We start from the raw sequence: 16,421 nt of genomic DNA on the forward strand, positions 1-16,421 counted from the left end.
AGATGAACTAAACTGGGGGGAGAAGAGCTGAGCCCAGGCCGGAAGGCTGTCTAGCCTGTGAGTAATAATACCTGAAGTTTCATGCTGCAGGCCAATGCAGCCGGCTTTCAAGACTCTCTGTAATCTGCCTGAAACAACTTTTACAGTGAGAAATTACTATTTGCAGCCAACTTCTTTAGTGAATCAAGCTTAGTTTGCATGTTTTGTTTTATTTGCTTAGTAATCGGCTTTGTTCTGTTTGCTATCCCTTTAACCACTTAAAAATCTGCCTTTTATAGTTAATAAATTTGTTCGGTTTATTATTAAACCCAGTTTGTGCAATTTCTAACTGGGGGGGCAAGAAGGTGTGCATCTCTCTTTTCACATTGAGGAAGAGGGTGAATTTTTTGAGCTTGCGCTGTGCAGATTTTTCTATACAGCACAAAATCTTTGGGTCTGGACTCCAAGGGAGATGGGCACCTGAGTGCTGGGGCAAGTCCCTTAAGCTGAGTCTTCCCAGAGCTGATCTCAGTGTCTGTGTCTTCCTGCAGTTGGGTGTGGCCCTGCCTGTGTGCGTGCTAGAGGAGGCTTAAGAGCCTGGTTCAGCAAGACAGGCTAAAGGGGGTCCAGGCTGGCAGAACAGGTGGGCCCAGTAGCATCTCAACACATCAGGTGGCACCTTGAAGGGGGCAACTGTCACACATACCCTTACCTGTATCAGTTACAGGTACAAAATCTGTGCTTAGAGTAAGCCTGAAACTAGGTCTCGTGTAGTAGAGACAATATGGAACCCCAAGGTTCTGCACTGAGCCTTTAACCTGAATGTGGCTTGCGGTTTTGTTTTGCTTTTAGTTTAGGAGGATACCATACTTCTTGTCCATGAAGAATTGATTAAATACATTTGAATACTTTGCCTTCAATTTCTAACAGATCAGCATTAAATTAGGGAAGGTAAGCAAATACTCTGTTTCCTGGCCCTGCCTTGACACCACTGGAACTCTGAGATATCAAAAAAAACCTTTCCCAAGCTGTCCTCTCTGCTAAGTCAGATAAGGTTCTTGAGAGGTCATTATTCAGTCCTAGCTAGTGCCGCTACACGATATTTCACATCACCGCAATACTGAAGAAACTCGTACAAAGGTGAGAATGTTGTAGGTTCCCTGATGGTGGTTGTCTGAAAGGGTGCTGCTCAAGACATCAAGATGTTTAGAAGCTTCAGTAAAGCATGCTGGCATGAGAGGAAACTTGGTAATAGGAAACCTTTCACTGAGAACTTCTGATGTTTCAGAGGAATCTACTGCTAGTTGAAGGATACTAACCTGTGCTGTACTTTAAAAAGGCTTCTTTGCTTAGGTCCAGTATTAGCTTGAAAGGGCCCCACCAGAGTCTAGCGATAGATTGTTTTTAGTAATGAAGATTTGCCTGTTTCTGGTTTAGGCTGGAGCAATTCTCTACCCTTGCAATGCACATTAATTCCCCCCCCCCCTTCCATTTTCATTCTTAAATTACTTCTTCTCTACAGGTTATTGCTTCTGTCCCCCTCCCTTCTTTAGGCTGCGGAATAGGCAGATTCTTGACTGAGTTTTGTCTGTTTCAGCAAGAAAGTCTTCCCTGTTCTCTGGACCAAGGACCTTGTGGCTAGTAGCACCTGTCTGTTAGTTATGGCAAAGATGAAACAAAAAAAAAATCACCGCACACTGAAGGGAGTCTTATTTGCACATGGGCAGCTAGAAAGCCCAACAGACTATCCAGCAGAGGGATTAAATTAAAGGGTAAATATATCCAATCCATATTTATTAAGGTACTTCCACATCTCAACTGACTAAGAAAGCACTAGATTATGCATCTCTCCTCATGAAATGACATGTCCCTTAGTATTTTCAAGGTGTCATAGTATCTAGGCATCAAGTGTTTTGGGATACACCTAAAGAATGGATGGCACTGTAAAAAACACTGCATTGTAGATCCATCTTGACATTTCCACACAGATAGGTATTTACCATACAGTGATCCATGCCTCTGTCACCTCTAGAACGAACTGCAGTACACTCTACATGGGGCAACACCTTAAAATACATTCCGAAGCTGACGCCAGTGCTGATTTCAACAACTGGCTTGTTAAACTGCGACTCTTGCTGGTAGAATATGAGAGCAGTACTCAGTGAACTGCATGTTGACTGTCTAATGGCTTCCAAAGTGGAATTTAAGGTGTTGGGTCTGACATACAGAACTCGCAACAGCCTGAGACCTTCCTACCTGTAAAAGACTGCACCTCTTTCTGTGTCATTCTGAGATCAGCACTGGCACTTGTGCTGGAGCCACCTTACTATACAAGACAGGAAGCTGCTAGCAGGATGTTTTCTGTGTCAAAGCCCCATATCTCTGGAATTCACTCTCCTCTGTCTGAAACAGCCTGAATCTACTGATCTTCCAGATGCACCACAGAGCTTATCTGTTTGAGCAGGCATCATGGGAGAGAGGAGAGGAGGAACATGAAGGGTGGGAGATGCTTTAGGATATGTGCTGACTAGTGGTGGGTTTTTGTTTTTCTGGAGTGGTGTGGAAAGGAGTGGAGTGACTGAAATGTTCCTGGGGCCTCAGTTTCAGGGATGTGATTTTGGCACTATAATTTTTAGTTAGCTGATAGGATGCACCTGGAGTCCACATCCAAATAAATAACCGTATTCCATAATTCAAGTGGAACTTTTTGGTTCTTGTCAGATTTCAATATCAAGATTGTTCAGACCTGTGGAGGACTCCATTGTTTGCTTGGCAGCATTAGGCTGCCCAGGTTCAGGTTCTGTTCCCAGGGCAATGGAGTTTTTAGCTGCCTCAGGTTCACAGGGCTCAGGGTTAAAAACTGCAGTGTAGATACAGGTCTCAGAGCCCAGGTTGCAGCCCAAGCTTGAACATCTACAATTGCAATTTTTAGCCCCATCGCCTGAGTCAGCTGACCTGGCTGAGACTCTGTGCCATGGGTTTTATATGGCAGTGCAGACATACCCTTAGACTGCTTGGTTAGGCTTGAAGTGAGCAGGAATTAATTATACAATTAGCAGACTGATGGATATCTCCAGCACTCAGTTTATTCCCAAGGGAACTTGAATTATCCTCTACAACCCTCTCCAGCCCTAGAAATAGTTCAAGGAAATTTTATTTTGCTGTAGGAAGTTAAAAGCAGCCTGGCATTGAGCTAGGTAAACAACTAACTTCTTATCCCTGATTGTGATAGCAAGAGAGCCCACTTCCTCCTGCCAGCCACAAACTGTTCCATGCAGTGGGATCAGTAGGATTGTGTGTGAAAAGCCAGAAGACACACCTCAGGACCAGAAAGGGCAACAGGGAATGGAAGCAGGTGGGCAGGGGGACTTTCAACAGCGGGCCACATATGCTGACAATGAAATCTCACAACCAGGATATTTACAACATGTTAACAAGTTCACAAGTCTCAAGCAGCTTAGTTGGATGCCAACACAAAGGCGAGTTTTGCTCTGTTAAAAATAATTTCCAAGGTATATTAGGCAAGGGATGAGAGCTTTCATAGGAATGTGATGAATATAAAGAAAGGTAGAAAAATAATGTATACAGTAGGAGAGATTTGGAGGTGAAGTTACTTGTGGAGGATAGAGAAGCTGCTTAAAATCAAATGGTTTATGCTAAAAGGTTTTCTATTAGTTATTATAAAAGCAGTCTGCCAGCATGACTGATTTAGTTTAGCATTACTAATCTTATTCAAAAGAGAAGGTTGGCCTTTCCATTGGCAGTTTCCCTAACAAACCGTTCCATTCGATATACTACCGAGATCACTCAAGACAACAGGCTGCAGGGTGTCAGTGAAGTGATGAGAACAAGAGAGCATTAAAAAAGCCCATAGTATTATAACTGAAGTGGGGCTGGAGCAAACATTATTGACTGATTTTTACAATCAACTTAAGCAAGTAGATTTTACTTTTGTATTTTATTTATTTAGAAAAACTTTAGAGTTGATTTCATTCCAAGGGATCACAATCCCATACTGGAATAGTATTATTCAGTTTCATGGTTCTCTAAAGCCAGCACCTGAACTGCTCTCAGATATCCACTGGCATCCATCGAGTCCAGCAGAGAGAATTTGTGCAACTTCTAAACTCACATTATAAATGCATGAAACCATTCAGCCCTCTGGGTCAGGCGATCTCAGCAACTTAATCTAAAAAGCAATGCAAATGTTGTACTATCAGTGAACGGAAATTACCGTGGATGAGGGAATATCCAGTTCAAAGACCCACACTGCTTCAGAAAGCAGAGCTGGGCTTTGGATTGTATTCCCTGCAATTCTATGTTTAATATCATACTGCATGACAGTGTCACTGTTCCGACATGCATATGAACTGGCAATACCAGCTGCACAGGTTTCCCCATGTATAGCATAAGGGATCTTTCCAAATCTCTGCCAATGGAAGCTTCTATTGGAATTGCTAGGGTGGAATGGGAGTGAAGTCAAATATTCTTTATGTTTCTGTACGTCATCTAGCTTATCCTTTCCCCACCCCCTCACTGTTTAGCACTTAATGTTGCTCCTTCTCAAGTCAACGGGAGCAAAATGTCAGCTCTTTGGCACTGGGATTATGTCTTATCTGTCTGGAAGAATCATGAACCTTTGTGGTTCATTATAAATAATAATCCCATTCATTCTATTACCAGAGTTCTATGCTTTTCAGCCACTGAAATAAAGGAATGGGAGCTCAACCTCTCATTAGGACAGGGCCAGTTTGGACCCACATTTGCTCTAATCATACAGACCTGCTGTTAACCCAAGAAGTTATTGTAAATTGTTGACATCAGGATTCATTAAACTGAGGTCACAGAAACATTTGCGTTAAGAAACTAATCAGGAACCATGTTAGGTTTCCTGCTCTATTATCATTTTGCCCTGTTGAAACATTTGGGCCCCATCCAGTTGTGAGGTACAAAAAGATACAATACCATTTTTGCTTATGATAGAGATGCAGTAATAATTATTTAGGACAAAATACAGCATAAGCTAATGGTACACTGGAGCAGCTGGCTACTGCATCTCCATGAAGAACAGTCATTCCAGTCAGATTCAGACTTGCTGGCACAGATGTGATGGGTCTACCCACACAATCCAGTGTGACCGACATATTGAAGCTGGATCCTATTTAGGTTTTTATATGGCCTCATTACTGTTGTTTAATTTAATTTAACCAAGTGACCCCCTTGTATTATGCCCCACGTTTCCTTTAACTTGACCACTTAAGTTGCTAACCTTTTTCTAGACAGGCTGTTATTTTAAAATATAGCATTTTTTCTCATTTGGATTTTTATTTACACTTAAAGGCCTATATTATCACACTTATAATTGTGGGTGACCACCTTTAACTGCAAAAAGAGCCCGGATTAGCCAAAGGTGCTCAGTATTTGAAAATCAGGCCCCATTAAGGCGTCACAAATTGGGCATCAAAAATCACTAGTCGCTTTTGTAAATGTAGGCAGAAGTATACTGCATCAGCTCTTTCCCCCTTCAACTTTAGATTCATGATAAGAGTTCATTTAAAACTGTATTGATGGGTTAATTAATTGATGGGTTAATTAATTTCAATTTACAAGTACAGATGTGAACTCTAATCCAGGGGTACTCAACCTTTCCTTTCTGAGGCCCCAGCAACAGGCTATAAAAACTCCAGGGCCCCACAGGGTGCCAGGGCTGGGGGCTTCGGGTTTCTGCCCCAGTCCCCAGTCAATCTAATGCTGGATCCCCTGAAATCAGCTCATGGATGCCTGGTTGAAAACCGCTGCTCTAAACCAAACATTGCAGTCTTTACACAGGCAACACTTCCATTGAGGTCAGTAAGGTTTGCATTAAGAAGAACTAAGATCTGAAGGACCTGGTTCAATCCGTCTAGAATAGAGGACACTTTATCCAATAAGCTACCAACCACTTAAGACTGATTTTTTAAATTAGAGGGATTATTATGGCCACTGGAGGGCTCCCATATTTTTCCCTACTGAGGTTACCGGGTGATAGAGAATGACTAAAAGAACATTGAATTGAACACAGAAAGGCTATAAAACTCAAACAAAGTATGTCCCTGCCCCTTTCATACTCAGATTGGCAATGTAAAGTTTGAAAAATCTGTTTTGTTTCCTCAGTAAAATTGAGAATGTTTATGCATCTTCACTACTGATTGCTCTAGAACTAAAGCTCCTCTTAAAATCATGTTGAATGTGGAATCACATGACTCTGTTCTGATGCTTGGTAATGTCAAGGTCATCATTGTCCCACAGTCTCCCATCTATTTAGATCCTGCACAGATGGTCACAATAACGTTTGCTCTTTAACTGGATTCAAGTCCCTACTAGGAGTCTCTACGAAGACTATAAAAATATACATTCTGCACGTTTCTATTGAATGAGGTCACTCAAGAGTGACTAGTTGTGTAATTTTTTGTATCTTCCACTGCAGAAGTAGAAAAATATATCATTTTTATATTACCAAGTCTAGACAAGTAGGAAATGAGACTGGTGCTGGGAATCAACTATGTTCACAAAGTACCGGTAATTATAAAAATACTTTATCTTGGCATTCCCTGTTAGGTCATAAGCAAGGGTGCTGCCTGACCTCTGCTAATTAAAGTTGAGATCTGTGGTCTACATGCCTGCCCACCTCTTCACTGGCATTGTGCCATCTCATTCTACTAGTGCCTGGGAAATGCTGGAGAATTAAAACGTAAGTGCTGTTATATTTTACATTTTTTTTAAAAAATAGACAAAGCTATTGCTTTGTATATTTCTAAACATTTTTCATCTGAAGATCTCAAAGCACTTCAGAAACATTAATGAAGCTTTTCAGGCGATCACAGAATCATAGAAATGTAGAGCGGGAAGGGACCTCAAGAGGTCATCTAGTCCAGCCTTCTGTGCTGAGGCAGGACCAAGTCTACAGGTGTACAAATACTGACATACTGGGAAACGGAAGCACAAAGGGGTTAAATGACTCATCCAAATTCTCAATAATTCAGAAGCATAGCTAAACTATAGAACCCAGGAGTCCTGGCTCCCATCTTGTCCCCAAACTATTAGAGACTCTGCCCTGAGTTAAGTAATGTTATGTTGATAACTAGAATTACACACAAGCAGGAAGAATAGAACAGACATGTCAACAGTCTGGACTTCCTGCTAGGAAACAGCTGCAAAATGACAGCTGCCAGTGAGAACACCCACCACCATTCACACAGACGGAGACAGTGATGTGGTGACAGGTTTTTCCTTTTTTCATCTGAAAATTCAGTTAGAATACATATATTTATTTTAGTAAATATTTATGTGAGGTATAATAGTAATGACAGAAGAATCCAGAAGTGCTATACACACACCACCAATGAAATGCAACCATTTTTGAGTTAGAGAGCAGTACAACAGTAGGGGGAGTGAAAAGGAGCAGCACAGGGTATTTTTGCAGAGACATCTAGGAAAATTCCTACTTGTATGAGAAAAGTTATGGAATATTTAAGGTCCCCACAGAGCACAAAGGACCTTGGGTTTTTGAATTCTTACCCAAGGTATGCCCACATCCTCCCAGCGTACTCTCACCAGTGCAGTTTTGGTTTCATGCTTCCCTCCTATTCCATCTACAGTCTAGAAGCTAAGTAAATGTGTTTGGGGTCACGCTGTGACTTTTAGATGACCTCTTAAAATAACTAGGTTTTTCATTGCTGTTCTGCATAGAGTTTATTTTAAGTCCTGTATTTTGGCTTATTGGTGATGTTCACACAATAGCCTCAGTTAGCAGCCAAATGGGTTCAGACAATCAAATCAGTATCAGGATACATAGTAAACAGGTAAATCCTAGGCAAATAAAAATATCCCCTCTATTTATCTGTCAAGGAAACTGGCCTAGAAATCTAGGCTCTTACCCACATTTTCTAGGGGCCTCCTAAGTTGTGCATGGACAGGAAGCTGCGCGTGTGCAGCTTGGACAAATGAGCACAAGTGCCAAATTTGCAGGCAGAGTTTAGGAGGCCCTCTTAAAGTTTGGCCCTGTATGTCACAACAGTAAGTACTTCTATTGAGCCAACACAATATTAAACTTTAAAAGGAAGAATAAATAAGGCATTTTTCAAGGGTTTCCGGTTTCTTTATAAACCTTTGGACAAAAAGGGAATCATCACCATCTCCTCCTATAGTACTACAAGTGTTTGTTTTTTTCTCCTCACCTTGTCACTATTTCTGTATTTGCCCCATTTCTTCAGCATCTTCAGCCATTTGTCCACTCGTTCAATCTCCTGCAGCTTTTGCTGAAAGAATCAGTTCAAAACAAACATTACAGAAATGTGCCCAGTTAAAGCACAAAACTTATCATAAGGTTAAACTGAATGAGGATGATAATGACATTTCACATTCACCCCCACCCTACCCTTTTGTATCTGCGACTGAGGGAAAAGTACTTACAGAGATAGACAATTTCTACCCACAGTAGTGAAAAAAAATCAGCATGATACACAGACAATTTTTTCACATGAGAACTTCCTTGTTAGGTAACAGATACTTAGGCTATCATCCAGTCATAAATTACCCTGTGTTGTGTCTATCTGGTAGTAATGTTTTCACCTCTCTTAGCCAGAAGGCCGAGAGGGAATTAAGCTCAGTCAGAGTCCTGATCTCAAAACTAGACATTCATGTTACCGCAATCCGGAGTCAAATCAGCTTCCTTGAGGTCAAATGGCTGCAACTTTACCAGCTGAACTCAGTCATCCCCCACCCTTTTTTTTTTTTTTTAAATCTATCATTCGCAATCCAAGCATGTTATAGGGATTTTTGTTTTGAGGTGAACTTTAGTTTATTTCCAGTGGCAGTACAGTTGATAAGAGGACGCCACTTAGAACCTTTAAGCTTTGTGATCTCAAAATAAAAAGTGTATTAATCTAATTATTTTTTTTTATTTGGGGCTTTTGAACTTGTAGAGAAATATCCTCTAACTGCATAGATCTCCTGCAGTGAGCTGGAGCAATCTAGCCCCTCCTAAAGTGACAGAATGGGATCCAGCATCTAGTCTCAGCTGAATCAGAGGTTTAGAAATACTGCATCTCAGTCAAGCCCTCCTAAGCTTCATTAATGTTTCTAAACATGGGTTCCCAACACTTCCTTGTGGAAGCTGATCCTGACCTCCCCCAGTGCAGCACTCATTTCCTCTACACAGAATAACTAGCTATGCCTGCAGATAGGCAACTAACAATTAGCTAGGTGGTTTAGCACTCATCACAGGAGGAACAGAAACACTTTAAGGAGACATGAATGGGGAGCAGGATACCCAAACATTTTTCCATTTTTCATCCAGTGAGGATCAAGCATTTAGGCTGAGATTTTCAGAGTCACTAACGCATCTGGATGCCCATCTGACTTTAAGCTACAGCCTGTTGATCTCTGCCACCATGCTTACAGAGAGCAAGAGGCACAAGAGATGAGACCACTCTCCCAGCAGGGGCTGATTATCAACTTCTTTCCTGCCTATAAGTCTTAAATAAAGTTTTATGATTTCACTAGAGCAGGGGTCGGCAACCTTTCAGAAGTGCTGTGCCGAGTCTTCATTTATTCACTCTAATTTAAGGTTTCGCGTGCCGGTAATACATTTTAATGTTTTTAGAAGGTCTCTTTCTATAAGTCTATAATATATAACTAAACTATTGTTGTATGTAAAGTAAATAAGGTTTTTAAAATGTTTAAGAAGTTTCATTTAAAATTAAATTAAAATGCAGATCTCCCCGGACCGGTGGCCAGGACCTGGGCAGTGTGAGTGCCACTGAAAATCAACTCGCGTGCTGCCTTCGGCACACGTGCCATAGGTTGCCTACCCCTGCACTAGAGCAAGACAAATAAATTATCCAAAGTCTGGAACAATGAAATAAAAAGCTCTAATAATAATGAAACTGAAAGGGAAAGGAAACAAGATTTGAAAGAAAAAAAGTGGAACCATTAACTGGAAGGTCTGATCAGGCCTGTTGTGAATGGATCACTTCTGTTTTATGCTCTCACACTCTGCTTCTCGTGAAGATCTATCCTGTAACTTCATGGCATTTGCCTACCTTCCACTCCTCTCCATGTCAGAACTGCTGCACAGGACTAAAGGAATTCCGCAGCTTCCCCCCTCCCTACTCCAAGCTCAGCTGCAGTATTGAGAGTTCCACTGCCTTCTCAGGTGCGGTCTAGGCTCTCCTACCGAGCTCACACCTCTACCACACCATTATGAAACTACTCCTCACTGAGCACTGACTTCCTGTAACTTTGATCAAAGCTGTCACTCCATTAACTTCAGCGCAGCAGCTTAGGAGATGCTGGTTTTTATATTTTTTGGAGAAAATCTGATTCGTGGGTCATGCTGCAAAGTCTGTATTTGCTGTTTAAAAAGCAGACCTAAGCACCTTCACATTTAGCATCATGTTTTGCAAGGTGTGATCCACATAGGTAGTAAAGCTGACAGCTCTTACCTTCTCTTCCACTGCACTGCGGGTTGGCAGTTCATGCTCACTGAAAGATTAAGGATTGGATTGAATCAACAAGCAACAGGGGCATGGATCACAATATACTGTACAATGCAAACAAGCAGTCTTAAATTGACCACACCTGAGGGACCAAGGAAAAATTAGTTGCCTTATAGAGATGGTCTATCAGAGGACAATCACACAAACCTTAGAGCTGTTTTAAAAGAGACTGGTTAATAGAGCTGACCAGCAATTTTCTGTCAATGGTTTTTCAACAGAAAAATACAGTTTTCCCAAGAAACATTTGATTTTGTAAAAATTTTGATTTTCTGTTGGGAAAATAGAAACAAAGTATTTAGTTTCAAGTCAGGTCAACAAGTCAAAGCTTTTAGTTGTCAAACCAAATTGAAACTTTTCATTTCAAGTCAGTTTGACATTGCACTACATCTGCCTAAGATGTCATGGTGCCTCATGTTCCCATTCTCTTCTACGAGGGAGGCTCCCTAGTTGGATTACGTCTCTCATGATCCACTGCTCTCTCCTCTGGTGGAGCTGTTGCAGTGCATCATGGGTGTCCCATGACCACATCCTGGGAGATTCAGTGCAACTGGGGATCCCAGCCCATAGAGAACTGAGACATGAGGCTCCTGAACTACAGCTCCCATGATGCACTGCACCACATTAGACAGATGCAGTACTACGTTGAAATAACCTGAATGTTTCGACTTGGTTTAATAAGCCAAAATGTTTCAAGCTGGGAATGTTGAAAAGTTAAATATTGATCAAAAATTTCAAAGACATTTCAACATCAGAAGGTTTCCACACGCTTGGATGCAGAAGGAGAAGATACCCTGCCATTCCTTTCTAGACATTTGGGTTTGATCAAATAAGTTCATACAGCAGCCTGCACTGAGGTTGCTGGAGCTGTTACAGGGCATCCTCCTGTACGGAGTGTATGACTGCACCATGTCTATTTCATTGAAGGGTGTCTGGGAGGAGAAATGAGTAACTTACTGCAGAAATCCAAATCTGTCTGTGACTTTATACAGGGTGAAGTCAGCATCTTCCCATGGGTCAATATGAGCTCCTTCCTGCCTTCCCTGCAAAGCAAACAGAGACACAAGAGTCATGACTGGAGGAAACACAAGTGTGTGGCCATCAGCATGTGCACATGTTTGTCTTGAGCACTCAGAAGCTGGTACTGGACTGAGAGCCCTGGTGATTAAAATCCACTCAGTCTACAGATTTGATGAGGCACAGGCCTCACCCATGCAGACTTCCCTCCATACTGTCCTGCTGCTATGTGTCAACCCTGAACTGGGAAGACCATCTTTGGGGTGGTATGGGGCTTATTCCATTCCTGTATGTAACGTGATACAGAAGGCCAGAGGAATGTATTAGTTTTAATTCAGTCTTCAAGACCATTCACTCTCCGTGCTGAGACTGTCACTTTCTTGGTCACAGGATTTGTGGCATGTGCCAAATGATAAGATCTGAAGGAGAAAAAACTGGGAGCCCAGAGTGAAAGGGAAAATGGGCTGGTGATGAAAGCTCTCCACTTTGGTTCCATAGCCTGAGTAACTGCCATAGGCCAACTCTTTTGACCTTGTTCAGGTAGAATAAGCAGAACCTGTATTTGTATACCTGACATAGGCCCCTGCCTGAGCCTATCTACCGAAAACCCATCACGGATGACTAAACACACACTGTCACGTCACCTGCCCCCTTTAAAGTTCTGCAGGCAGAAAACAACATTGTGTTTGTGTAGTTTGTAACGGGCATGAGGTCTGAATGAAGACCTCACGCCCTGTATGACACGTTCCTGCTTTCCCCAGACAGCTTAGCTACCAGGAGCCCCATGCCTGGTGAGCAGATTAATGGAGGAAAAATGAGGTCGGTACCTTTTCATATTTGGCGATGATCTCTGCTCTTTCCTCTGCTATTAAGGTCTCAATATCTTTCTTCATGTCAGAAGCTGTAAGGCAAAAAGGGAAAAGAGAAAAAGGAGATAATAAGCAAATATGTATGCAGCCAAGGAAATATTTTGGGAAAGCGCTAATAGAAAAAGCTGCGCTGACAACTTCAACTTCCAGCTTTATCCCAGGGCTAAAATTAGACTGAGAATGAAAAGCTGAAAGTACAAAGTGTGTGCGTGGTACTCACACACACAGAGCATATCTGCCAATTCTACAGTCTTTGCCTGGGCAAATAGTTGTATTTAAGTAAGTGAAAGTTTTGTCTACATGAAGGACTGCAGGAGCAGACACTGTATATTTGTTCAGTATGTGCATAGGCCTGTACTAAAATCAAGTTTTTAATGGGAATACTTTAAAATTATTAAGCAGTCCTGCTACAGCACAGCTCTTACATTATACCAAACTGCATGCCAGCTGGATTGCTAAATGGCTGAGCATTTATTCTGATAAAAATGAAATGCCAAATTCTTCCCTCAGATATGTACGTAGAAGTCATGGAGAGCTCCACATGTATATCTGAAGGCAGGCTGTAGGTCAAAGAAAAATCAGAAAAAAACTTTAATAAGTAAAGTACACATATGTAATAAAAGCAGATAAATGAGTGTCTAGTTGGTCAACATATGCAACAGATGTGTAAACAAATCAGGATGCAGCAAGTCAGTAACTGTACAGTGAACTACTGTATTGGACTCCCATCTTCCATATAAAATGATTAAATAGTTCAGTCGGAGTAACAGAACATGGTCATGCCACACATGTATGTACATACTAGCAAGACAACTTCCAATTTCACATACATCATTTCAATTTTTAACCCCCTCCCCCATACAAACCCTTGCTGATGCAAATGCCCTTCCAATCAAAGCACAGCATATTTCCAAACTAGCACTGGCAGTCTCCTAGATACCTGTGCTCTACAGCCCATGCTGGATCAATGTCAGCATTTGGTGCAGTCTGAAGAAACCTGAATGTCAAGAATAGGCATTGACAATATGATCTTCTGTGGAAAAGGCGGCTAGGGGAAGAAAATGGCAGAGAAAAATTGTGGGTCTTTATGGTCTATTGCAGAGAATAGAATTGAGAGAGGACCCATTAAATCATCTTCCTCCTTCATCACACTAATACAAGATTGTTCCCTTCAGTATACAGTAACTGCTCGCTGGGATGGGGCTGGGGATGAGGGGCTTAGGGTGTAGGAAGGTGCTCAAGGCTGGGACCGAGGGGTTTGGATGGCAGGAGGGGGATCAGGGCTGGAGCAGTGGGTTGGAGCAGGGGAGGGGTTATGGGGTGCAGGCTCCAGGCGGCGCTTACCTCAAGCAGCTCCCGGAAGCAGCGGCCTGTCCCCCCTCCGGCTCCTATGTGGAGGCATGGCCAGGAGCTCTGCACGCTGCCCCCTCCACAGGCGCCACCCCTGAAGCTCCCATTGACCGCAGTTCCTGGCCAATGGGAGCTGTGGGGGCAGCGCTTGGGGCAGGGGCAGCATGCAGAACCCCCTGGTTGTCCCTACATGTAGGAGCCGGAGGGAGGACATGCTGCTGCTTCCAGGAGCCGCGCAGAGCTGCTGCATGCACGTATGGAGCATCCCCCAACCTTGCTCCCCAGTGGGAGCTCAAGGGCCAGATTAAATCGGCTGGTGGGCCAGATGTGGCCAGCGGGCCGTAGTTTGCCCACCCCTGGTGTAGACACTGTTACTTGCATTGCCTGTTGGCTGTCAACCCCACCTCAGGACTCACAGCTAGAACCCATCCACCACAGGGCTTATAGCCCAAGCTGTCAGCCCTGGCAGTGGCGAGAGGGCCTCTGGCTGTCAATGCCTCACACAGTTAAGTTGGTGGAAGTGCTCCTGGTGAGGACACACATCACCGCGGTAATTGCTGCAGTGGCTGTATGTTGACTTACATTGACTTAATTTTGTAGTGCAGGCAAGGCCTTAGTATTAGGATCTATAATTCATACCAACTACAGATAATGCAATATGCTTTCCAGTTTGAGCAGTAACACCTATGACTAGGTATTTCAGATTTAACCGGACAAGCAGATTTCTCCAGACCAATATATACAGCTAAAACTGGTGGCATTTCAAGAGCAGAAATGCACTGTGGTCTGAGTGTAATTATTTCACAGGTGGCTTAACGTGAGAAAATTAAAAACCCAAAATATCACCAAACCTTCCAATAGCTTGTTTAAAGGGAGGAAAAAAATCTGTTCTCTGTGCTCTAAATGGATTCAGCAGAGCCAGGAAAAATATAAAAGCTATGGAAGTCAAACAACAATTCTCTCCCACTGCTACACATTGAATTGTGACCTATCGCTTAAAGCTCTAACCAGTATATGCATAAACTAAACAACACTAATAGTCCCTATTAATGCAGAAGCCTTAAAAGCAAACTGCTCTCAGCTCTTTCTTGTAGGATTTTAAAAGGGATTCTCTGGGGCATGTGAAAAGCCCTAATGGAATTGACTTAGAAAAGCCTCTTGGAAGAGGGTTCAAAAGTAACTTAGTAACAAACATCTGTTCCTACAGGAGGAAAGCTAAAATGTGACCTCCTTCATTTAACAGATACACACACATGCTACACCATTCTCCATCTGCATATGAAACTATTATTAAAGTTAATGGGAGCCACACACACCAGTTAAGGAGACTAGACCCTTAAGAGCAATTTCCCAAAGCGCATATACTAACCTGAACAGGAATTAACAGACAATGACTGGCATTACTAACATGCTAAGGAATGGGGAGAGCTGCTAAAGAAAACTGGTACGTGCAAAAATGAGATGGAGTAGTGCAGTTTTATTCCTCTGTCCAGTAACTGTGAAAGCTCCTTTTGGAACCCTCCTGTGCACTGCAAACATGGGATTAATATGGGATGTCTCCATTTTACATGCGAGCCCCTCCAAAGTGCAACACTGGACACCATTCTATTCTCTCCTTAAAGAAAGTGGCTAAAGCAGAGGGTTCTATTCTCCCACTGAAAGAAAATACAACAGCAACCCAAAGAGCACCTTTCAATCCACATATTATTAGGCCTGGTCTACACTAGGCGTTTAAATCGGTTTTACGAGCGTAAAACCGATTTAACGCCACAACCATCCACACTAGGAGGCACCATATATCGATTTTAATGGCTCTTTAAACCGGTTTCTGTACTCCTCATTAACGAGAGGAGTAACGCTAGCATCGGTATTAACATATCGGATTATGGTTAGTGTGGACGCTGATCGACGGTATTGGCCTCCGGGAGCTATCCCACAGTGCACCACTGACCGCTCTGGACAGCAATCTGAGCTCGGATGCAGTGGCCAGGTAGACAGGAAAAGCCCCGCGAACTTTTGAATATTTCCTGTTTGCCCAGCGTGGAGCTCCGATCAGCACGGGTGGCGATGCAGTTAAAAATCAAAATAAAGAAAGAGCTCCCGCATGGACCATGCGGATGTGATCGCTGTAAGGGCAGGCAAATCTGTTCTATCAGCGCTCCGTTACAGAAGACGAAATTCAAAATCATTTTTAAAAAATCTCCAGACAGACGCCATAGCAGGGGCTCAGCGCACTGCTGTGTGACAAACGTAACGGAAAGCCCAAGAATCAAATGGACGCTCATGGACTGGAGGACTCAAGCTATCCCACAGTTCCTGCAGTCTCCGAAAAGTATTTGCATTCTTGGCTGAGCTCCAAATGCTTCTAGGGTCAAACACAGTGTCCGCGGTGGGTCAGGGCATAGCTCGGCAATTTACACACCCCCCTACCCACCCCAGAAGTGAAAGGGAAAACAATCCTCTCTTAACTCTAACATGTCACCCTATCTTTACTGAATGCTGCAGATAGACCCGATGCTGCAGCACTCAACACCAACATCCTTGCTTCGCCCGCCATGGGTGGCTGATGGTGCAATAAGACTGGTACCCGTCCTCATCATCAGCCTATTGGCAAAGGGGCAGTGCAAAGGACTGGTAACCATGATGACCAGCATCTGTTAGGTCGATCAAG

The 16,421-nt window shown here is 42.9% G+C and overlaps 1 protein-coding gene across 6 annotated transcripts in view; it reads right to left on the reverse strand.

Annotated features, from left to right (window-relative positions):
• The window catches only part of LOC120404491, a 183,976-nt gene that overhangs the window by 51,528 nt on the left and 116,027 nt on the right, over positions 1 to 16,421 (reverse strand). For all 6 annotated transcript variants that reach the window (XM_039537179.1, XM_039537175.1, XM_039537173.1 and 3 more), the window contains 4 exons: positions 12,359 to 12,432; positions 11,472 to 11,557; positions 10,464 to 10,503; positions 8,196 to 8,276 (listed from right to left, as the gene is read on the reverse strand). In XM_039537179.1, the coding sequence (XP_039393113.1) occupies positions 8,196 to 8,276; positions 10,464 to 10,503; positions 11,472 to 11,557; positions 12,359 to 12,424 (273 nt within the window). In that variant the 5' untranslated portion in view covers positions 12,425 to 12,432. The remainder of the gene's footprint in view (positions 1 to 8,195; positions 8,277 to 10,463; positions 10,504 to 11,471; positions 11,558 to 12,358; positions 12,433 to 16,421) is intronic.

This window comes from Mauremys reevesii, linkage group 4 (genome assembly GCF_016161935.1).
Source record: "Mauremys reevesii isolate NIE-2019 linkage group 4, ASM1616193v1, whole genome shotgun sequence".
Classification (NCBI taxonomy): domain Eukaryota; kingdom Metazoa; phylum Chordata; order Testudines; family Geoemydidae; genus Mauremys; species Mauremys reevesii.